Source organism: Anomaloglossus baeobatrachus, chromosome 6, assembly GCF_048569485.1.
Source record: "Anomaloglossus baeobatrachus isolate aAnoBae1 chromosome 6, aAnoBae1.hap1, whole genome shotgun sequence".
In the NCBI taxonomy this organism is placed as follows: Eukaryota; Metazoa; Chordata; class Amphibia; order Anura; family Aromobatidae; genus Anomaloglossus; species Anomaloglossus baeobatrachus.
In genome coordinates, this window is record NC_134358.1 from 137560258 (window position 1) to 137584448 (window position 24191).

The window sequence follows — 24191 nt, forward strand, 5'->3', positions numbered from 1 at the left end:
CAGTACAAGCAATGTGCTGGTTAGCAGAAAGTACTATACTCTATCCACAAATGCATATTGATATACATGTTATAGAGTATATACTGTACTATACAATGGTATACGATATACAGTACAAATGTACAGAAAGTTACCTCCAGAGCGTGGTGAAAGAACAGAATCTGAAGTATTTGCTCTTATTGCAAATCATTGCTCTTAAACCAAGTTATAAATTTGTAAAAAGCTTTACTTGTCTTGCAAAACGGTCTCAAACAAAGTTGCTCTTAATCCAAGGTCTCACTGTATTTTGTGCTATTTATTGAAATATATTAATCCTGATTTAATTGTTTGGCACACAGACGGCCAGAAATGCACCATATTTAGTAAGTGGGATGCACTTAATTACAGGCATATCTTGTGCACTATGCTGTGTCATGACTGACATGTGAAACGGCGGTGGTAATAAATTCCCTGTGTTGTGCGCTGATCTTAGCTTTAGAACTGTACTTGCTCAAGACTTCTTCCCTGTCCCGCTCTATGGATACTTGTGTGTGCACTATATGTGAGGTTTGTACTTGACTCCTCTGCACCCGTTTACCAAGAATTTAAAAACACAGATGCAAAATATAAGAACAGAGTGCGAAGTCGAATTGCCAACTTAAAGGATGCAAAAAATCCCAACTTGAGGCGAAACGTGTTGTGCGGCAACATTGCCCCAGATGTGTTTGCCAGGATGTCGGCGGAGGTGAGTAACTGGGCTCCTGTATGGAAAGGAAGGGGACAATATGCTCGTTGTACGTAATCATTTACTGGCGCATGTCACTCGGGCCTCTTGCACAGAACATTGGTCTCCCCGGAGTCTTGTACCTTCTCCTCCATGGGGGGATTGGTGTAAAGCTCACGGAAACCAGGTTAATAAGGAAAGGTGTTTGTGGTTGTTTGTTTTTTTTTTTTTGTTTTTTTTTTATAGTGATTTCTTTCTTGTACAAAAAGCACATCTCATGTAATTTACTTGCTCCTTCTAATTACTGACTTAGTAGCTTATTTTATTCAGCTCTTCTCCAGAAATTTTCGGCATTGGTCACATGCTGGTTTTTATTTCACCCTGTACCTTGTGAAGTGTGCGTTTGCAATGAACGTGTGCAGAAGTGACAAGGTGTGGATTTAAAAATCTGCAAATAACATCAAGAAAATAACAGCATAGTTACATAGTTACTAAGGTTGAAAAAAGACCTAGGTCCATCTAGTTCAACCTTCCTCCACCAGTTCTACATTTGGTCACTAAGTCATTTATAACCAATGTTGTGTGTACTGAGGAAATCATCCAGCCCTTTTTTGAAAGCTGTTATAGTATCTGCCATTACTACCTCTTGTGGTAGGGTATTCCACAGTCTGACTGCTCTAACTGTAAAGAACCCTTTCCTATTTAGCTGCCGGAATCTCTTTTCTTCCACTCGCAGTGAGTGCCCCCTGGTCCTTAGTATTGTTGCTCATGGAGATATACTTATAAATCTGTACCTAGATTTTTGTGCGGATAACCAGCAGTGTAATACAGTGCCAGCTAAGGAAACATCTGCACCAAATCACCTTTTTGACTTTTACTTTAAGGGCTCTTTTCCACTTGTGATTTTCATGTGTGAGTGTGATCCGATAAAACATCGGATCGCACTTGCGGCAATGTCCTCTTTCATTTTATTTCTCGACACGAATCATGCGCTCGCTGCAATCGCAGCGTGATGCGGCACGGTGGCTCAGTGGTTAGCACTGCAGCCTTGCAGCGCTGGGGTCCTGGGTTCGAATCCCACCAAGGACACCATCTGAAAGGAGTTCGTATGTTCTCCTGTGTTTGCGTGGGTTTCCTCCCACACTCCAAAAAAACATACAGATAGGGAATTTAGATTGTGAGCCCCAATGGGGACAGTGTTCCTGATGTATGTAAAGTGCTGCGGAATATGTTAGCGCTATATAAAAGAAAGATGATGCATTTTGCAGCGAGTCTCCGCTCACTCAACCCCATACAAGCCTATGGGAGCGTGTGAAACATCGCACTGCACTCACATGTTATGTGACTGCAGTGCGATATATACACAGACAGAAAGCAGAGCAGATGGGAGAAAGTGCTCCCTCCCTCTTCTCCGCAGCTGTGATTCGATCGCAAGATCACATCACAGTCGCATGACCCTCGGCTAAGGCATGCAGCAGAGGGTCATTAGCATATCGCTTCTGATGCTCTTGCATCGGAAGCTGTACACAAGTGGAAAAGAATCCTAAGAGAGGGTGTGTTCCTCACATATACTGATCTTGTGCCTTTAAGCTCCGCTGCTTTTGTGGTCCACAGTAGTCATGTTATGTACATCATTCATGTGATCATCACTTTCTACATACTGCTTTGTTCATTTGCACTTTTCTTTTTTATATTTAACTCCAGGAAATGGCAAGTGATGAACTTAAAGAAATGAGAAAGAACCTGACCAAGGAGGCCATCCGAGAACATCAAATGGCCAGAACTGGTGGCACACAGACTGACCTGTTCAGCTGTGGCAAGTGCAAAAAGAAGAATTGTACTTACACACAGGTAAGTTAGAGCAGACCGTTTTCTTAAAGAGGTAGTCCAGGACTATTGCAATATTTTTTACTTCGGGATGAAGAACGAACTACCTGTCAGTACCAGCAGAGAACTGCACTTGGTGGAACAGGGTGGTCAGACTGCTCCTACAGCTTCCATTGGCAGAACAACGCTTCTGTTCCGCTCCACTCTGACGTGGCGTGACTGCTTATGTCATGCTGAATCACAACAGTTTGCCTGCTGCCAATCTGCATGACATCAGCAGTCCGGCCCGTTGGCAGAGCAGCCTGGAAAAGGAAGAGCTCCTCTATGGACATGAAGCTTTGAGCCGGCGACGGGTAGAAGAGAACAGTAACTACCTGCCTTTTCTTTGTCGCTCTATTGGGAGACCCAGACAATTGGGTGTATAGGCTATGCCTCCGGAGGCCGCACAAAGTATTACACTCAAAAGTGTTAAGCCCCTCCCCTTCTGCCTATACACCCCCCGTGCTCCCACGGGCTCCTCAGTTTTTTGCTTTGTGCGAAGGAGGTCAGACACGCACAGCACAGCTCCACAGATTAGTCAGCAGCAGCTGCTGACTGTGTCGGTTGGAAGAAAAGTGGGCCCATATAGGGCCCCCAGCATGCTCCCTTCTCACCCCACTCTTGTCGGCGGTGTTGTTAAGGTTGAGGTATCCATTGCGGGTACGGAGGCTGGAGCCCACATGCTGCTTTCCTTCCCCATCCCCCTCAGGGCTCTGGGTGAAGTGGGATCCTATCGGTCTCCAGGCACTGAGACCGTGCTTCATCCACAACTCCTGTGGAGCCTGCTGGATAGGAGCCGGGTACCGTTCAGGGACATGGCCCTGCTACGTGAAGGTACTCTGTATCCCTGTGGGGACCGCGCACGGCAACACCTCAGCTTTGCTGGGTGTGCTAGTGCACCGGGGGACCGGGTTAAACTGTGCCATTACACACTCAGCGTCGCTGAGTGTGTTTATATGTAGGGGCTACCGCGCTAACCGCCGCTGCCATGGGAAACTGCGGCGCGGCTGGGACTTGTAGTTCGCCGGGGACTTCGGCGTTGGCCGCGCTTTTACGGCGGCCACGCTTATACTCGAGTCCCCGGCTTGGCTTGCGGCCTAGTTTCCCTTTCTCCCGCCCTCAGCCCTGACAGGCAGGGGAAGGGCGGGACGCTGCACGGAAGAGCAGCACTGAGGGCTGGAGTATGATTTCCATACTCCACCCCCCTCACTCTGCACAGTGTGAGCACCTCGGCTACGCCCACGGCTCCCTCCTCTCGTCAGGACGCCGCAGCCATTTCCTGTCAGCTCCTACGACGCTGCAGAGAGGGACAAACCCTGAGAGACCCAGACACGGTCTCTGGTGGCCTCATAACCGCTTTAGGCAGCTGGTAAGCAGCACCTGTGGTGCTAGCCTCATGGTGCTGTAGTGTACTGATACATTATTTGTTTTTAGTATATATTTTACACTGTATGAGCACAGTTCATTCTGGCTATATACCCTAGTGTGTTACTCAGGGAAAACAATAGCATGGCGCCCACAAAAGGCAGGGGTGCCAAAAACACAGGCTTATTATGCTGCCTGCGTCGCTTGTACGACCCAGCTGCCGGCAGGTTCCATTGACCCTCATTGTGTGCAATGTTCGGCCCTGTGTCACTTCTTCAGCCAGGGCCTCTGCTAAGAGGGGCCCAGGGGGAGCCACCTGTTGACACTGTCCTAGTGACGGGGACGGAGTTTGCAAAACTCTGAGACTATGGCTAAGAAGGCCGGTATCTCAGCAAAGGGACTCTGTTGAATCATTGTTCCCTGGCCCCCCTCAGTTGGACCAACAATGTCCTCCCGGGGTATCTCATACATCCCAGGCTGAGGGTTCTGACTTAGGCCCCAGCCCCAGACCGACTAAGCGGGCTCGCTTAGAATTTCCCTCGACATCATATTGTTCAGGGTCTCAGCGGGGGGAATCTCTGGTTGATAATGCGGAGACAGCTGATCAGGATTCTGATCCTGAGGGCGCTCTCAATCTTAATACTCCAGACGGGGACGCCATAGTGAACGTTCTTATTGCGTCCATCGATCAAATGCTGGATATTTCTCCCTCAGCTCCTCCGGCGGAGGAGTCAGCTTCTCTTACACCGAGTATGTTTCTAGACCACTCTGATTTCAGAGAGGCAGTCCAGAATCATCATGCTTGTCCAGATAAGCGTTTTTTTCTAAGCGCCTTAAGGATACACGTTATCCTTTTCCCCCTGACGTGGTTAAAGGTTGGACTCAGTGTCCCAAAGTGGATCCTCCAATCTCCAGACTGGCGGCTAGATCCATACTTGCAGTGGACGAGGGGGACTCGCTCAAGGATGCCACTGACAGGCAGATGGAGCTCTGGTTGAAATCCATCTATGAAGCTATCGGAGCTTCTTTTGCCCCAGCATTCGCAGCTGTATGGGCGCTACAAGCTATCTCAGCAGGTCAAGCACAAATTGAAGCAGCCACATGCACGGCCGCGCCACAAGTGGCATCCATTACCACCCAGACCTCGGCAATTGCGTCTTACGCTATTATTGCTGTCCTGGACTCTGCGTGCCGTACGGCGGTCGCGGCCGCCAATTCGGTGGTACTCCGCAGGGCCTTGTGGCTACGGGAATGGAAGGCAGATTCTGCTTCCAAAAAGCGCTTAACCAGTTTGCCAATTTCTGGCGACAGGCTGTTTGGCGAGCGTCTGGATGAAATCATCAAACAATCCAAGGGAAAGGATACATCCTTACCCCAGTCCAAACAGGACATACCCCAACGGAGGAGAGGGCAGTCGAGGTTTCGGCCCTTTCAGGGCGCGGGCAGGTCCCAATTCTCCTCGTCCAAAAGGTCTCAGAAAGTACAAAGGAACTCTGATGCATGGCGGTCTAAGTCACGTCCTTAAAAGGCCACCGGAGGCGCCGCTAACAAAGCGGCTTCCTCATGACTTTCGACCTCCTCTAGTAGCATCCTAGTTCGGTGGCAGGCTTTCCCGCTTTTGCGACACCTGGCTGCCACAAATAAAAGACCGCTGGGTGAGAGACATTCTGTCTCACGGTTACAAGATAGAGTTCACCTCTCGTCCCCCGACTCGATTCTTCAGGTCATCCCCGCCTCACTAGCGAGCCGAGGCTCTTCTGCAGGCGCTGCGCACTCTGAAGGCAGAAGGAGCGGTGATCCCGGTTCCTCTTCAGCAACTGAGCCACGGTTTTTACTCCAACTTGTTTGTGGTCCCAAAGGAGGACGGGTCTTTCCGCCCGGTCCTGGACCTGAAACTGCTCAACAAACATGTAAAAACCAGACGGTTCAGGATGGAATCCCTCCGCTCCGTCATCGCCTCAATGTCCCAAGGAGATTTCCTTGCGTCGATCGATATCAAAGATGCGTATCTCCACGTACCGATTGCTCCAGAGCACCAGCGCTTCTTGCGCTTCGCCATAGGAAATGAACACCTGCAATTCGTGGCACGGCCGTTCGGCCTGGCAACAGCTCCACGGGTTTTTACCAAGGTTATGGCTACTGTAGTAGCGGTCCTCCACTCTCAGGGTCACTCGGTGATCCCGTACTGGGATACTGATCAAGGCACCCTCTCAAGAGGCATGCCAACGCAGCCTCGACGCTTCCCTGGAGACTCTCCAGGGTGTCGGGTGGATCATCAATTTTACAAAGTCAAATCTGACACCGGCCCAATCGCTGACATATCTTGGCATGGAGTTTCATACCCTCTCAGCGATAGTGAAGCTTCCGCTGATCAAGCAGTAGTCACGACAGAAAGGGGTACAATCTCTCCTTCAAGGCCAGTCACACCCCTTGAGGCGCCTCATGCACTTCCTGGGGAAGATGGTGGCAGCAATGGAGGCAGTCCCTTTCGCGCAGTTTCACCTGCGTCCCCTTCAATGGGACATCCTACGCAAATGGGACAGGAAGCCGACGTCCCTCGACAGGACCGTCTCCCTCTCTCAGACGACCAAAGCTTCCCTTCGGTGGTGGCTTCTTCCCACTTCATTATCGAAGGGGATATCCTTCCTACCCCCATCCTGGGAAGTAGTCACGACAGACGCGAGTCTGTCAGGGTGGGGAGCGGTTTTTCTCCACCACAGGGCTCAGGGTACGTGGACCCAGCAAGAGTCCTCGCTTCAGATCAACGTTCTGGACATACGGGCAGTGTATCTTGCCCAGAAAGCGTTCCAGCAGTGGCTGGAGGGCAAGCAGATCCGAATTCAGTCGGACAATTCCAGGTGGCATACTTCAACCACCAAGGCGACACACGCAGCCGGCAAGCCTTCCAGGAAGTCCGGCGGATTTTGATGTGGGTGGAAGCCACGGCATCCACCATATCCGCAGTTCACATCCCAGGCGTGGAAAACTGGGAAGCAGATTATTTCAGTTGCCAGGGCATGGACGCAGGGGAATGGTCCCTTCACCCGGACGTGTTTCAGGAGATCTGTTGCTGCTGGGGGGTGCCGGACGTCGACCTCATGGCGTCCCGGCACAACAACAAGGTACCAATGTTCATGGCACGGTCTCAAGATCCCAGAGCTCTGGCGGCAGACGCCTTAGTTCAGGATTGGTCGCAGTTTCAGCTCCCTTATGTGTTTCCTCCGCTGGCACTGTTGCCCAGAGTGTTACGCAAGATCAGGACCGACTGCCGCCGCGCCATCCTCGTCGCTCCAGACTGGCCAAGGTGGTCGTGGTACCCGGATCTGTGGCATCTCACGGTCGGCCGACCGTGGACACTACCAGACCAAACAGACTTGCTATCTCGAGGGCCGTTTTTTCCATCTGAATTCTGCGGCCCTCAACCTGACTGTGTGGCCATTGAGTCCTGGACCCTAGCGTCTTCAGGGTTATCTCAAGACGTCTTTGCCACTATGAGACAGGCTAGGAAACCAACGTCCGCCAAGATCTACCACAGGACGTGGAAAATTTTCCTGTCGTGGTGCTCTGCTCAGGGTTTTTTCTCCCTGGCCTTTTGCCTTGCCCACTTTTCTGTCCTTCTTTCAATCTGGACTGGAAAAGGGTTTGTCGCTCGGCTCCCTTAAGGGACAAGTCTCAGCGCTCTCTGTGTTTTTCCAGAAGCGCCTAGCCAGGCTTCCACAGGTACGCACGTTCCTGCAGGGGGTTTGTCACATCGTTCCACCTTACAAGCGGCCGTTAGAACCCTGGGATCTAAACAGGGTTCTGATGGTTCTTCAGAAACCACCATTCGAGCCAATGAGAGATATTTCCCTCTCACAACTTTCGCAGAAAGTGTTTTTTTCTAGTAGCAGTCACTTCTCTTCGGAGAGTGTCTGAGCTAGCAGCATTGTCGTGCAAAGCCCCTTTCCTGGTGTTTCACCAGGACAAGGTGGTTCTACGTCCGACCCGGATTTTCTCCCTAAGGTGGTATCCTCCTTTCATCTCAATCAGGATATCTCCTTACCTTCTTTTTATCCTCATCCAGTTCACCAATGTGAAAAGGATTTGCACTTGTTAGATTTGGTGAGAGCACTCAGACTCTACATTTCTCCCCTGCGCCGCTCGGATGCACTCTTTGTCCTTGTCGCTGGCCAGCGTAAAGGGTCACAGGTTTCCAAATCAACCCTGGCTCGGTGGATCAAGGAGCCAATTATCGAAGCTTACCGTTCGGCTGGGCTTCCGGTTCCATCAGGGCTGAGGGCCCATTCTACCAGAGCCGTGGGCGCGTCCTGGGCTTTGAGGCACCAGGCTGCGGCTCAGCAGGTGTGTCAGGCGGCTACCTGGTCGAACCTGCACACTTTCACGAAACACTATCAGGTGCATACCTATGCTTCGGCGGATGCCAGCCTAGGTAGACGAGTCCTTCAGGCGGCGGTTGCCCACCTGTAGGAAAGGGCCGTTTTACGGCTCTCTTACGAGGTATTATTTTACCCACCCAGGGACTGCTTTTGGACGTCCCAATTGTCTGGGTCTCCCAATAGAGCGACAAAGAAGAAGGGAATTTTGTTTACTTACCGTAAATTCCTTTTCTTCTAGCTCTAATTGGGAGACCCAGCACCCGCCCCTATTTTTTTGTGTACACATGTTGTTCATGTTGAATGGTTTCAGTTCTCCGATATTCCTTCGGATTGAAGTTACTTTAAACCAGTTTATAATTCTTTTTCCTCCTTCTTGCTTTTGCACCAAAACTGAGGAGCCCGTGGGAGCACGGGGGGTGTATAGGCAGAAGGGGAGGGGCTTAACACTTTTGAGTGTAATACTTTGTGCGGCCTCCGGAGGCATAGCCTATACACCCAATTGTCTGGGTCTCCCAATTAGAGCTAGAAGAAAAGGAATTTACGGTAAGTAAACAAAATTCCCTTCTTCTTAAACCCATAGTGAAAAAATAAAATTTGTTCCTGACAACCTCTTTACACCCAATTCACAGACTAAAGGCCGCTTTACACGCTACGACATCACTAAAGCGATGTCGTTGGGGTCACAGAATTTGTGACTCACATCCGGCCGCGTTAGTCATGTCGTTGCGTGTGACACCTATGAACGATTTTGAATCATCGCAAAAACGTGCAAAATCGCTAATCGTGCCCCCCTATTCCCAATTATCGCTGCAGGTATGATGTTTGTCGTTCCTGCGGCAGCACACAACGCTGTGTGACACCGCAGGAATGAGGAACCTCACCTTACCTGCGGCCACCGGCAATGCGGAAGGAAGGACGTGGGCGGGATGTTCGTCCCGCTCATGTCCACCCCTCCGCTTTGATTGGGTGGCCGCTTAGTGATGTTGCTGTGACGCCGAACGAACCGCCCCCTTAGAAAGGAGGCGGTTCGCCGGTCACAGCGACGTCGCTAGGCAGGTAAGTAGTGTGACTGGTCCGCGTGATTTTGTGCGCCACAGGCAGCGATTTACCCGTGACGCACAAATGATGGGGGTGGGTACGCACGCTAGCGAGATCACAGCGTGTAAAGCGGCCTTAAGTTGAACTCACAGATATAAGCTAGATCGGCTGTCAGTTTTAAGCGGGCCTCCCGACTCGCAAATGGGTGATGATGGGGGAGAGAATGATCTGGCGTGTTATTTTACAGTGCCTAAAATTTAGTTCTCTGGTAGATAAGCTGCCACCACAAAAGTCAGCCTGTTAACAGCCATTTACTTTATATGGAGGCTTTAATCTACACCATGCTATGACCCTTACTATATGAGCTGATATAAGCCAGGATAAGGCCATCGAAAGAAGTGATAGCCATTGTGTAATCATGAATACTCTAAGCAAAAGCAAAGTAGTAGTAAGTGTAATATCCATCTCTGATGCTTTATATGTTATAAAGGGTCTTTATAGTATTCTATGCCCAACTAATATCTTATGTGATAAGCTAGGAGCCCTTTTTTTTTTTTTTTTTTGGCTGAATTTTTTTATTGCAAGCCAATTGGAGTGGAGCGGGCGTTGCAGGACTAGTGCCTTTATGTTGCTTTACCACCACAATAGACTTACTATTCTAGAAAGCCCCTGCACTCTGCCCTCTCTTGCAGTAGTGGGGTGGGCTTAATGTAGCTGCATACTTGTAAATATAATTTTTATTTTTTTTTTTTTAACTTATGCATAATAAAGTATCCTTAAAGTGCTGTATTTTTGCCAGATTGATACCATAAATTTGCATATTTGTTTTTAGGTTCAGACCCGCAGTGCTGATGAACCTATGACGACATTTGTGTTCTGTAATGAATGTGGAAATCGGTGGAAGGTAAGATCTGTACAAGTGTAGTGTGATTGACTATATGGGATATCGCTGGAATGCACTAGTTATAGGTATATTAGGAATCTAAGAAATGTTTCTTCTGGTCTGATCGGATGTTGAGGAATTGCATGGCCATTGCATTTCCTATATCTCGAAAAATCAAATCCGCCTCTCCAAATGAGCGCTATAGCCTGTAAGCCTCGTTCAGCACAGTGCACTGATTACAATTTTACACTGGAAAGACTCGCTATGTCTTTTGTAGACTGGGCACTGTCCAGGATCCTCTAATTCATTAGAAGCAGGCCAAATATTATGGGCTGGAGGATGGTGCAATTCTTTTCACTACACATTGATCATTTTTGTTAATAATATTGCACAGTGTACAAAATGAGAACTTTGCGATTGTTAACCAGTACAGAACTAGGCCATTTCCCCCACATTTCTCAACACGACCTCTCAAATTTATATTAAATTGTGTTCCTCTACTCATTAAAATTCGAGGCTGGGCTTTAAGCAGCGTTTTGAACTACTAATTTGCGTGTAACTGGGGCTGGTACATTAACCCCAGAGATCTCTGCCTCCAGCTCTCACCCTACAGCTAGCAATCGCTGTGTCTGGAGGAAGACGCACTTGTTCAGCATTGTGTACACAGCACAGCGATCAAAAAGGCAAATATCCTGGGTTAAACTAGTCAATGCAACCATAGTCTATGAGCGGGTGGTATATTATAATAGGGGGTGCCCGGGAAAATTTAACAAAATCTGGGGTTTGTGGAATTCTTCTCCAGACACACTTGCGGAGGTTTGAGGGAGATTATGCGGATAGTGGTGGTTCCCGTTAGATGTTTGGATATGAAACACTGTCCAATGGTATATTGAGATATAATAATGCAATGTGGCTGTTGTTGTTCTTTCTTTCTTCCTTTTTCTATTCCTCTTTCTATCTTGTTTTCAAAATATGGTCATGCTGATAGTTACAGCTGTTCTTATGCTCAATATAAAATTAGATATTTATGCAAATAAGAAGTATGGATAACATTGTTCTATCTTAAGTGCTAAAGATATTGACTTTATATGACAGTAATATTTAAATATAACAATGAACAATCTATATACTGAGCTATCTTTATATGGCAAATGTCAGTTGTACCATGTTTGAAATTGTTAATAAAATGAAGTTAAAAAAAAAAAAGAAGGCAAATATGATCATAAAACATGTCTGCTTTCTCTGGAGTCTGGCTGTTTCTGACATCCCACTTTCCACCCCTGCAGCTGCACAATCTCCTGCAAGTTGCTTGCTTTGTCAGTTAAGAGCAAAGTGTAGACTGTCCTAAATAATTAACTACTTCATGGACCACCCATAGACACTAAACCCAAAGATTATAATCATCTATCTTCTTATTTTCAAGAATAGAGGTTAATGGTTTGTTTGTAACTGGTCTCCTAGGCAAGGAGTGGAACACTTACAAGCTCTTTCCAATAGAGCGCAGCTCTGAAGCTAGACACTTCACTGGCTTCGGCCCACTTAAGTTTCAGAGTAGAGCCTTGATCTATGGACCTGATCTCTACACCCTCATATGGGCCTCTCGGGCAGTTGCGTCTGGGTCAGGAATTCCCCAGCAGTTCCATACATCATGTTTCATAGTTTGGACAGTAATTTATATACAGTGCTGGCCAAAAGTATTGGCACCCCTGCAATTCTGTCAGATAATACTCAGTTTCTTCTTGAAAATGATTGCAATCACATTCTTTGGTATTATTATCTTCATTTAATTTGTCTTCAATGAAAAATAAAAAAAATTGTCATAAAGCCAAATTGGATATAATTCCACAGCAAACATAAAAAAGGGGGTGGAGAAAAGTATTGGCACTGTTTGAAAAATCATGTGATGCTTCTCTAATTTGTGTAATTAACAGCACCTGTAACTTACCTGTGGCACCTAACAGGTGTTGGCAATAACTAAATCACACTTGCAGCCAGTTGACATGGATTAAAGTTGACTCAACCTCTGTCCTGTGTCCTTGTGTGTACCACATTGAGCATGGAGAAAAGAAAGAAGACCAAAGAACTGTCTGAGGACTTGAGAATCCAAATTGTGAGGAAGCATGAGCAATCTCAAGGCTACAAGTCCATCTCCAAAGACCTGAAAGTTCCTGTGTCTACGGTGCGCAGTGTCATCAAGAAGTTTAAAGCCCATGGCACTGTGGCTAACCTCCCTAGATGTGGAAAGAAAAGAAAATTTGACGAGAGTTTTCAACGCAAGATTGTGCGGATGGTGGATAAAGAACCTCGAATAACATCCAAACAAGTTCAAGCTGCCCTGCAGTCCGAGGGTACACCAGTGTCAACCCGTACTATCCGTCGGCATCTGAATGAAAAGGGACTTTATGGTAGGATACCCAGGAAGACCCCACTTCTTACCTCGAGACATAAAAAAGCCAGGCTGGAGTTTGCCAATACTTACCTGAGAGCCTAAAAAAAAATTTTGGAAGAATGTTCTCTGGTCAGATGAGACAAAAGTAGAGCTTTTTGGGAAAAGCCATCAACATAGTTTACAGGAAAAAAAGAGGCATTCAAAGAAAAGAACACTGTCCCTACAGTCAAACATGGCGGAGGTTCCCTGATGTTTTGGGATTGCTTTGCTGCCTCTAGCACTGGACTGCTTGACCGTGTGCATGGCATTATAAAGTCTGAAGACTACCAACAAATTTTGCAGCATAATGTAGGGCCCAGTGTGAGAAAGCTGGGTCTTCCTCAGAGGTCATGGGTCTTCCAACAGGACAATGACCCAAAACACACTTCAAAAAGCACTAGAAAATGGTTTGATAGAAAGCACTGGAGACTACTAAAGTGGCCAGCAATGAGTCCAGACCTGAATCCCATAGAACACCTGTGGAGAGATCTCAAAATGGCAGTTTGGAGAAGGCGCCATTCAAATCTCAGGGACCTGGAGCAGTTTGCCAAAGAAGAATGGTCTAAAATTCCAGGAGAGCATTGTAAGAAACTCATTGATGGTTACCGGAAGCGGTTGTTTGCCGTTATTTTGGCTAAAGGTTGTGCAACCAAGTATTAGGCTAAGGGTGCCAATACTTTTGTCTGGCCCATTTTGGAGTTTTGTGTGAAATGATCAATGATTTGATTTTTGTTTCATTCTCTTTTGTTTTTTTTCATTGCAAGCAAAATAAATGAAGATAATAATACCAAAGAATTTGTGATTGCAGTCATTGTCAGGAAGAAACTGAGTATTATCTGACAGAATTGCAGGGGTGCCAATACTTTTGGCCAGCACTGTATGTGTGAAACTAGTCATATAGGTGTTTTAACACAAGTGATAAATATGACTAACGTTTTATTTTTTTTTTTTTTCCCCCCTCTCTTTACAGTTTTGTTAAGATTTATCCTATTCTGACACCAAAACCAGGAAGAGGCAGTTTTGTATTTGAGAAGACGTCGTACTCTTCCAGTTTTTCTTTATTTCATTTTTTTAATTGAAGCTGGGTTCAACTTGTGGGATCTTTTTGGAATTTTAAGACCGAAACACTTTAAAACAATTTTTCTTTTGAAATGTTGAGGAAGCAGCAATTTTATGGTGCAAGTTTAGAAAAAAAAAAGGAAACCTCTTTTTATATCAGTCATATTGAATTTTATGGATACAGCTGAGGCATCCGGTGTGAACATTATTGAATCCGTTTGACTTTAGATCGCATCCCGATAGTATTGTATGCTTCATAGTGTTGCACCCTCGCAGTCCCCTGAGCTGTAATGAACGTGTACATAGTTTGCGGAAAACGAATATTCCTCACAGAAGTGTAATGTTAGAAATGCTCTAATCATGATAAGTGTTAACTATGAGGCACCAAATTAAGTTATTTTGTTAACTCATGGTTAGATTGATCTTCATTCCCATTAAAAATTGTCATGCTTAATTTTTGTTTTATATAGCTTTTCATTAAAATTGAGACTGTTTGTAATTACCGGATTGTCTGTTTGTTTTGGTGTGGTGTTTTTGCTTGTGTGTGGTTTTTTTTTTTTTTATTTTGGAGAAAAAAAAATGTCTAAAATTGGCTATATTCTAAATTTTACATTCGTTTAACCCCAATTCGACGGCCTAACTTATCAAGACGTCGGAAAAACAGGGTACTTATTCTGTTCCGACGTCTTGAGACATCAGGCCGGAAAAACCCTGTAGCGCCCCCCAGTGACGAAAAATCTCGGGGGTTTCAGCTACCGGAGGTAGCTGAGACCCCCAAGATTATGAATCGGGGTGTTTTTTTTTGGACCCCGATAATGTGATCGCCGGTATACACCGTATACCAACGTACACATAAAAAAAAAAAATGGCAAATAATGCTGATTTCTTTCTCATCGGACATGATCAAACATGTCAGATGATAAAGAAATATAATCCTCTAGTGCCCCCAAGGCCCCCGGTACCGGAGAGTCCCCCCCACCACCCTTACCCCCCCTCCGGAGCAGTCAAAATGGCGCCGAAGCGCACAGAAAACTGCCGCCGGCTCTGCATTCATTTCCCTCCGATCTGAAATGATCAAACATTTCAGATCGCAGGGAAATGTCCTCCCCCTGACCCCTCCTCTGCCCTCTGGTCCACCGGAGCCCCCTCCGGTTCTCTGGAGCGCTCCTCCTCCCCCCCCCTGCGGAGCATGCAAGATTGCGGCGCGCGGCCGCATTCATCCTGCTCTTTCTGCCGCATGTGACACGTCATATGCGGCAGATAAGTCGTCCCCAGGTCCCCCGGTCAGCCCCGTTACCTACCTGCTGCTCCGTCCCCGCGATCACTCCGCCTCCTAGAAAGCTGGCGGCGCATGTGCAGACAGCGGCTGTCAGCTGGATCCTTGGGACGCTGACCTCGCTGCTGCGCTGTGGACCGGGGGAGAGTGAGTGCAGTAATCTGCAGCCACACTCCTCACATGGAGAGCCTGCTGTTCTAGAATATGGGGGGTACGTTCTGTGAGCGTGCCCCTCATATTCTGGAATGAGGTTACTGCAGGTCACTCTGCCCTAGGTTGGACCGGGGCAGTGTGAGTGCAGTATTCTCAGATTACTGCACCCACACTGCTCATGGAGAGCTTGCTCTTCCAGAAAATGGGGGATACGTTCCCTGAACGTGCCCCCCATATTTTAGAAGGTCCAGAGTCGCCGAGGGACCTCCAAAATTGATTACAGCGACCGAAATTTTATTTATTTTCAATAAATTGGTAAAAAAGGAATGTTTCGGGGAGTTTTTTTTTGTGTTTATTTTTTTCTATTACTGACTGGGTTAGTGATGTCGGGTATCTGTTTAGATGCCGTGACCTCACTAACCCCAGGGCTTGATGCCAGGTGACATTACAGCTGGTATCAACCCCGTATATTAACCCGTTTGCCACCGCACCAGGGCGCGGGATGAGCTGGAGCGAAGCGCCAGGATTGGCGCATCTAATGGATGAGCCACTTCTGGGGCGGCTGCGGCCTGCTATTTTTAGGCTGGGAAGAGTCCAATAACCATGGCTCTTCCCACCCTTAGAATACCAGACCCCAGCTGTCCGCTTCACCTTGGCTGGTGATCTAATTTAGGGGGGGACCCCACGTTTGTGTTTTGTTGTTTTTTTTTTTATTAAAAAAACGCCTGGGGAGCCCTCCAAATTGATCACCAGCCAAGGTGAAGCTGTCAGCTGTGGTTTGCAGGCTACAGCTGTCTGCTTTACCCCAGCTGGCTATAAAAATAGGGGGGACCCCACGTCGTTTATTTTAATAATTTTTTGGGGGGCTAAATACAAGGCTAGGCACCCTTTAGTGCCACATGAAAGGCACTAAAGGGCGCCAGCTTAGAATATGCAGGGGGGTGGGACATTATATATGTTTGACATCTATCCATTCATCCATTGTAGCATTTTACGCTGTGCGCCCACAATTAGGGTTTGCAGCGTTTTGGGCGCAGTGTTTTCCCTGCGTCCATAACGCTGCATTGTGCAGTAGAAGCACAGTGGAAGGATTTTTAGAAATCCCATGACCACTGGGCTTCTCTTCTCCGCAGCATACACTGACCTGTGGTGCAGCTTCCCGAGCCTCCGCATGTCAATTTATGCTGCGGAGACAAGAGTGTTCTCTGCAGGTAGCATAGAGCTAAAGTCCACAGCAGCCTGAACCCAAATCGTGGGCATGGGCAGCTGTGTTCTCCCGTGGACAACACTCACATCTCTGCAGGAAGGCTGACACTGTGTACTAGACGCCGTGTCGCTGGATCATGGCCACATAGCCTAAAAGTGAGAAATTTGTTGCTACAGCAACATTTTTGTGAAGTACCTGTGGATTCAAAATGCTTACTATACTCCTGAATAAAATCCAGTTTCCAAAATGGGGTCACTTGTGGGGGGTTTCTGCTGTATAGGTACCCAAGGGGCCCTGCTAATGTGACATGGTGCCAACAATTTATTTCAACTTTTCCAGAAATCAAATGGTGCTCCTTCCATTCCAAGCCCTCCCATTTATCCAAACAGAGGTTTTTGACCACATGTGGGGTTTCCCTGTGCTCATAAGACTTTGGATAACAACCTGTGGGGTCCACGGTTTGTTGTTGCCTTTTGAAAAAGTAAGAAATATGATGCTAAAGCAACATGTTTGTGAAAAAAATGAAAATTTTCAATATGGCAACCTAAGCTTATCAAATTCTGTGAAGTACTCTTTGATTCAAACTGCTCAATATACACCTAGATAAAAGCCTTGAGGTGTCTTGTTTCCAGAATGGGGTCACTTGTGGGGGACCTCCACTGTTTAGGCACCTTAGGGGCTTTCCAAATGCAACATAGCGCCCGCTAATGATTCCAGCCAATTGTACAGTCAAATGGCGCTCCTTCCATTCCGAGCCCTGCTGTGCACCCAAACAGTTGATTTTCATCACACATCAGGTATCAGCATACTCAGGAGAAATTGCACAATAAATTTTATGCTGAATTTTTTCCTTTTAGGCCTTGTGCGCACTAGGCGTTTTTGCCACGTTTTTAGCGGCGTTTTTTACCGCGTTTTTGTGCTGAAAACGCAGTGACATTGCTTCCCCAGCAATGTCTATGGGTTTTCAGAAGTGCTGTCCTCACACAGCGTTTTTTTTTTAGCTGCGTTTTTGTGGTGACCACAAAAACGCAGCATGTCAATTATTTCTGCGTTTTCCACTGCGTTTTTCACTCATTGAATTCAATGAGATGTTAAAAACGCAATGAAAAACGCATATAGCCGCGTTTCTATGACTAAAAACGCAGCTATAAACGCAATGGGTGGGCAGTATAGTGACGTGTACAGGAAGAGGATTCCTTCTGTTGGTAAACACAGAAGCATGAATCCTCCCGGTACCGTCACTGCTGCCTTCACCTCCCGTCCTGTGCATGTCAGCTCCGTGCGGCGCCATGCCTGGGTGGGAGGTGGAGGCAGCGGCGAAAACCAAAGTGAACAGTAGAAAAAAAAAATGTCATATATACTCACCTGTCCGCAGGGTCCCGGTGCCATGCCCGCTCCCATCTCCTCCCGGTAGCGCCGCTCTGGCTGTGTGCAGTCTCCCCGGTGCAGGACCTTGCTTGCAGGACCTTGCTTGCAGGACCTGGCCGTGGATCACCTGATGCAGTCACCTGACGCATCAGCTGATCGTAGTCTCGCCGGCTTTTTCGGCCGGCTATCAGCTGATCCTGCCGTCAGGGGACTTCATCAGCTGATTACCGGCAGCTGCTGCAGCGATCGGACGGGATCAGACTCCTGTCCAATCGATCGCTCCAGGAGCTGCCGGTAATCACCACAGCACATAAGTGAGTGTATTTTTTTTTTTTTTTTTTGCACCGATGCATCAGCTGATTGTATAATCGGCTTTTATACAATCAGCTGATGTGTGATGGGATTCAGGCACTTGATCCTGACACATCATCTAATCGCTTTGCCTTCCAGCAAACCGATCAGATGATATTGGATCCGGATTGGACGGCGCAGGACCCTGACCCAGGATTACTGCGGAGGGGGGTTTATTTCAATAAAGATGGAGTCACTAATTGTGTTGTGTTTTTATTTTATAATAAAAATATTTTTCTGTGTGTTGTGTTTTTTTTTTTATCATTACTAGAAATTCATGGTGGCCATGTCTAATATTGGCGTGACACCATGAATTTCGGGCTTAGGGCTAGCTGATAATATACAGCTAGCCCTAACTCCATTATTACCTAGCTAGCCACCCGTCACCAGGGCAGCTAGAAGAGTTGGATACAGCGCCAGAAGATGGCGCTTCTATGAAAGCGCCATTTTCTGGGGTGGCTGCGGACTGCAATTCGCAGTGGGGGTGCCCAGAAAGCATGGGCACCCTGCACTGTGGATTCCAATCCCCAGCTGCCTAGTTGTACCCGGCTGGACTCAAAAATTAGGCGAAGCCCACGTCATATTTTTTTTTTTTTTAATTATTTCATGAAATAATTAAAAAAAAGGGCTTCTCTATATTTTTGGTTCCCAGCCGGGTACAAATAGGCAGCTGGGGGTTGGGGGCAGCCCGTACCTGCCTGCTGTACCCGGCTAGCATACAAAAATATGGCGAAGCCCATGTCATTTTTTTTTTTTTTCTTTTTGGGCAAAAAACTGCATACAGTCCTGGATGGAGGATGCTGAGACTTGTAGTTCTGCAGCTGCTGTCTGCTCTCCTGCATACACTAGTGAATGGAGGATGCTGAGACTTGTAGTTCTGCAGCTGCTGTCTGCTCTCCTGCATACACTAGTGAATGGAGGATGCTGAGACTTGTAGTTCTGCAGCTGCTGTCTGCTCTCCTGCATACACTAGTGAATGGAGGATGCTGAGACTTGTAGTTCTGCAGCTGCTGTCTGCTCTCCTGCATAAACTAGTTCTGCAGCTGTCTGCTCTCCTGCATACAATGAACATTTTGAAGAAGGAAATGACATCAGACCTTTTTTTTTTTTCATCAACAATCTTTAATGACATTGTGCACTGATTAAAAACGCAGTGAGTAAAAACGCAGCAAAAAACGCACCAAATCGCGGCAAAAACGCATGCGTTTTTAACCGCGGGTGCGTTTTTTTTAGACAAAAACGCACATAAAAACGCAGCGTGAAAAAAACGCCTAGTGCGCACATACCCTTACACTTGTAAAAAAAAAAAGCTACCTGGTTGAAATAACAATTTCTTTGTCGCTCCATTGGGAGACCCAGACCATTGGGGTGTATAGGCTATGCCTGCGGAGGCCGCACAAAGTATTACACTAAAAGTGTAAAGCCCCTCCCCTTCTGCCTATACACCCCCCGTGCTCCCACGGGCTCCTCAGTTTTTTTATGCTTTGTGCGAAGGAGGCAGACATGCACGCACAGCTCCACAGATTGGTCAGCAGCAGCTGCTGACTATGTCGGATGGAAGAAAAGTGGGCCCATATAGGGCCCCCAGCATGCTCCCTTCTCACCCCACTCTTGTCGGCGGTGTTGTTAAGGTTGAGGTATCCATTGCGGGTACGGAGGCTGGAGCCCACATGCTGTTTTCCTTCCCCATCCCCCTCAGGGCTCTGGGTGAAGTGGGATCCTATCGGTCTCCAGGCACTGAGACCGTGCTTCATCCACAACTCCTGTGGAGCCTGCTGGATAGGAGCCGGGTACCGTTCAGGGACATGGCCCTGCTACTTGGAGGTACTCTGTATCCCTGTGGAGACCGCGCACAGCAACACTTCAGCTATGCTGGGTGTGCTAGTGCACCGGGGATCGCGGCGCTGACCGGGTTAAAATGTGCCATTACACACTCAGCGTTGCTGAGTGTGTTTTATGTATAGGGACTGCCGCGCTGACCGCCGCTGCCACGGAAACACTGCGGCGCGGCTGGGACTTGTAGTGCGCCGGGGACTTCCGCGCTGGCCGTGCTTATACGGCGGCCGCGCTTATTACTGGAGTCCCCGGCTTTTTGCGGCCTAGTCTCTTTTCCTCCCGCCCTCAGCCCTGACAGGCAGGGGAAGGGCGGGAAGCTGCACAGAACGAGCAGCACTGAGGGCTGGAGCATGCTTTGCATACTCCACCCCTCTCACTGTGCACAGTGCGGCTCCAGTTCCCGCACTTTCTGGGCCACGCCCACGACTCCCTCCTCTCCTCAGGACGCCGGCAGCCATTCCTGTCAGCTCCTCGGACGCAGCAGAGGGGGACAAAGTCTGGGAGACCCAGGCAGGGACTTGGGTGGCCTCACAACCGCTTTAAGCGGGTGGTAAGCAGCACCTGTGGTGCTAGCCCCATTGTGCAGTAGTGTAACTATACAGTATATGTTTATGGTATATACTTTACACTGTATGGTGCACAGTTGATTTCTGGCTATATACCCTATTGTGTTGCTCAGGGAAGATAATAGCATGGCGCCCACAAAAGGCAGGGGTGCCAAAACACAGGCTTATTATGCTGCCTGCGCCGCATGTACGACCCCGCTACCGGCAGGTTCCACTGACCCTCATTGTGTTCAGTGCTCGGGCCCTGTGACACTTACTCAGCCAGAGCCTCTGCTAAGAGTGGCCCAGGGGGAGCCACCTGCTGACAATGTCCAGGTGACGGGGACAGAGTTTGCAAAACTCTCTGAGACTATGGCTAAGATACTAGAAGCCTTGCAGTCAAGGCCGGTATCTCAGCACAGGGACTCTGTTGAATCTTTGTTCCCTGGCCCCCCTCAGTTGGACCAACAATGTCCTCCCGGGGTATCTCATAGATCCCAGGCAGAGGGTTCTGACACAGACCCCAGTCCCAGACCGACTAAGCGAGCTCGCTTAGATTTTCCCTCGACATCATCATATTGTTCAGGGTCTCAGCGAGGGGAATCTCGGGTTGATGAAGCGGAGACAGTTGATCAGGATTCTGATCCTGAGGGCGCTCTCAATCTTAATACTCCAGATGGGGACGCCATAGTGAACGATCTTATTGCGTCCATCAATCAAATGCTGGATATTTCTCCCTCAGCTCCTCCGGCAGAGGAGTCGGCTTCTCAGCAGGAGAAATTCCGTTTCAGGTTCCCCAAGCGTACACAGAGTATGTTTCTGGACCACTCTGATTTCAGAGAGGCAGTCCAGAATCACCATGCTTGTCCAGATAAGCGTTTTTCTAAGCGCCTTAAGGATACACGTTATCCCTTTCCCCCTGACGTGGTTAAAGGTTGGACTCTGTGTCCCAAAGTGGATCCTCCAATCTCCAGACTGGCGGCTAGATCCATACTTGCAGTGGAAGATGGGGCTTCACTCAAAGATGCCACTGACAGGCAGATGGAGCTCTGGTTGAAATCCATCTATGAAGCTATCGGCGCTTCTTTTGCCCCAGCATTCGCAGCCGTATGGGCGCTACAAGCTATCTCAGCAGGTCAAGCGCAAATTGAAGCAGCCACATGCACGTCCGCGCCACAAGTGGCGTCCATTACCACTCAGACCTCGGCATTTGCGTCTTACGCTATTAATGCTGTCCTGGACTCTGCGAGCCGAACGGCGGTTGCAGCCGCCAATTCGGTGGTACTCCGCAGGGCCTTGTGGCTACGGGAATGGAAGGCAGATTCTGCTTCCAAAAAGCGCTTAACCAGTTTGCCAATTTCTGGCGACAGATTGTTTGGCGAGCGTTTGGATGAAATCATCAAACAATCCAAGGGAAAGGATACATGCTTACCCCAGCCCAAACCGAACATACCCCAACAGAGGAGAGGGCAGTCGAGGTTTCGGTCCTTTCGGGGCGCGGGCAGGTCCCAATTCTCCTTGTCCAAAAGGCCTCAGAAAGAGCAAAGGAACTCTGATGCATGGCGGTCTAAGTCACGTCCTAAAAAGACCACCGGAGGGGCAGCTAACAAAGCGGCTTCCTCATGACTTTCGACCTCCTCATTCCGCATCCTCGGTCGGTGGCAGGCTCTCCCGCTTTTGCGACACCTGGCTGCCACGAATAAAAGACCGCTGGGTGAGAGACATTCTGTCTCACGGTTACAAGATAGAGTTCACCTCTCGTCCCCCGACTCGATTCTTCAGGTCATCCCCGCCTCCCGAGCGAGCCGAGGCTCTTCTGCAGGCGCTGCGCACTCTGAAGGCAGAAGGAGTGGTGATCCCTGTTCCTCTTCAGCAACAGGGCCACGGTTTTTACTCCAACCTGTTTGTGGTCCCAAAGAAGGACGGGTCTTTCCGCCCTGTCCTGGACCTGAAACTGCTCAACAAACACGTAAAAACCAGGCGGTTCCGGATGGAATCCCTCCGCTCCGTCATCGCCTCAATGTCCCAAGGAGATTTCCTTGCATCGATCGATATCAAAGATGCTTATCTCCACGTACCGATTGCTCCGGAGCACCAGCGCTTCCTGCGCTTCGCCATAGGAAACGAACACCTGCAGTTCGTGGCACTGCCGTTCGGCCTGGCAACAGCCCCACGGGTTTTTACCAAGGTTATGGCTACTGTAGTAGCGGTCCTACACTCTCAGGGTCACTCGGTGATCCCGTACTTGGACGATCTGCTGATCAAGGCACCCTCTCAAGAGGCATGCCAACGCAGCCTCGACGCTACCCTGGAGACTCTCCAGAGTTTCGGGTGGATCATCAATTTTCCGAAGTCAAATCTGTCACCGGCCCAATCGCTGACATATCTTGGCATGGAGTTTCATACCCTCTCAGCGATAGTGAAGCTTCCGCTGATCAAGCAGCAGTCACTACAGAAAGGGGTACAATCTCTCCTTCAAGGCCAGTCACACCCCTTGAGGCGCCTCATGCACTTCCTGGGGAAGATGGTGGCAGCAATGGAGGCAGTTCTTTTCGCGCAGTTTCACCTGCGTCCTCTTCAATGGGACATCCTACGCAAATGGGACAGGAAGCCGACGTCCCTCGACAGGACCGTCTCCCTCTCTCTCAGGCGACCAAAGCTTCCCTTCGGTGGTGGCTTCTTCCCACTTCATTATCGAAGGGGAAATCCTTCCTACCCCCATTCTGGGAGGTGGTCACGACGGACGCGAGTCTGTCAGGGTGGGGAGCGGTTTTTCTCCACCACAGGGCTCAGGGTACGTGGAGCCAGCAAGAGTCATCGCTTCAGATCAATGTTCTGGAAATACGGGCAGTGTACCTTGCCCTGAAAGCGTTCCAGCAGTGGCTGGAAGGCAAGCAGATCCGAATTCAGTCGGACAATTCCACAGCGGTGGCATACATCAACCACCAAGGCGGCACACGCAGTCGGCAAGCCTTCCAGGAACTCCGGCGGATTTTGATGTGGGTGGAAGCCACGGCCTCCACCATCTCTGCAGTTCACATCCCAGGCGTGGAAAACTGGGAAGCAGATTATCTCAGTCGCCAGGGCATGGACGCAGGGGAATGGTCCCTTCACCCGGACGTGTTTCAGGAGATCTGTTGCCGCTGGGGGGTGCCGGACGTCGACCTCATGGCGTCCCGGCACAACAACAAGGTACCGATGTTCATGGCACGGTCTCAAGATCCCAGAGCTCTGGCGGCAGACGCCTTAGTTCAGGATTGGTCGCAGTTTCAGCTCCCTTATGTGTTCCCTCCGCTGGCACTGTTGCCCAGAGTGTTACGCAAGATCAGGGCCGACTGCCGCCGCGTCATCCTCGTCGCTCCAGACTGGCCGAGGAGGTCGTGGTACCCGGATCTGTGGCATCTCACGGTCGGCCAACCGTGGGCACTACCAGACCGACCAGACTTGCTATCTCAAGGGCCGTTTTTCCATCTGAATTCTGCGGCCCTCAACCTGACTGTGTGGCCATTGAGTCCTGGATCCTAGCGTCTTCAGGGTTATCTCAAGACGTCATTGCCACTATGAGACAGGCTAGGAAACCAACGTCCGCCAAGATCTACCACAGGACGTGGAAAATTTTCCTGTCGTGGTGCTCTGCTCAGGGTTTTTCTCCCTGGCCTTTTGCCTTGCCCACTTTTCTGTCCTTCCTTCAATCTGGACTGGGAAAGGGTTTGTCGCTCGGCTCCCTTAAGGGACAA

At 48.8% G+C, this 24191-nt stretch overlaps 1 protein-coding gene across 2 annotated transcripts in view; it reads left to right on the forward strand.

Annotated features, from left to right (window-relative positions):
* Positions 1 to 14220, forward strand: part of TCEA1 (transcription elongation factor A1) — a 55883-nt gene extending 41663 nt beyond the window's left edge. For both annotated transcript variants that reach the window (XM_075353268.1, XM_075353267.1), the window contains exons 7-10: positions 570 to 724; positions 2408 to 2554; positions 10181 to 10252; positions 13630 to 14220. In XM_075353268.1, the coding sequence (XP_075209383.1) occupies positions 570 to 724; positions 2408 to 2554; positions 10181 to 10252; positions 13630 to 13638 (383 nt within the window). In that variant the 3' untranslated portion in view covers positions 13639 to 14220. The remainder of the gene's footprint in view (positions 1 to 569; positions 725 to 2407; positions 2555 to 10180; positions 10253 to 13629) is intronic.
* The last annotated feature ends 9971 nt before the right edge of the window (positions 14221 to 24191 follow it).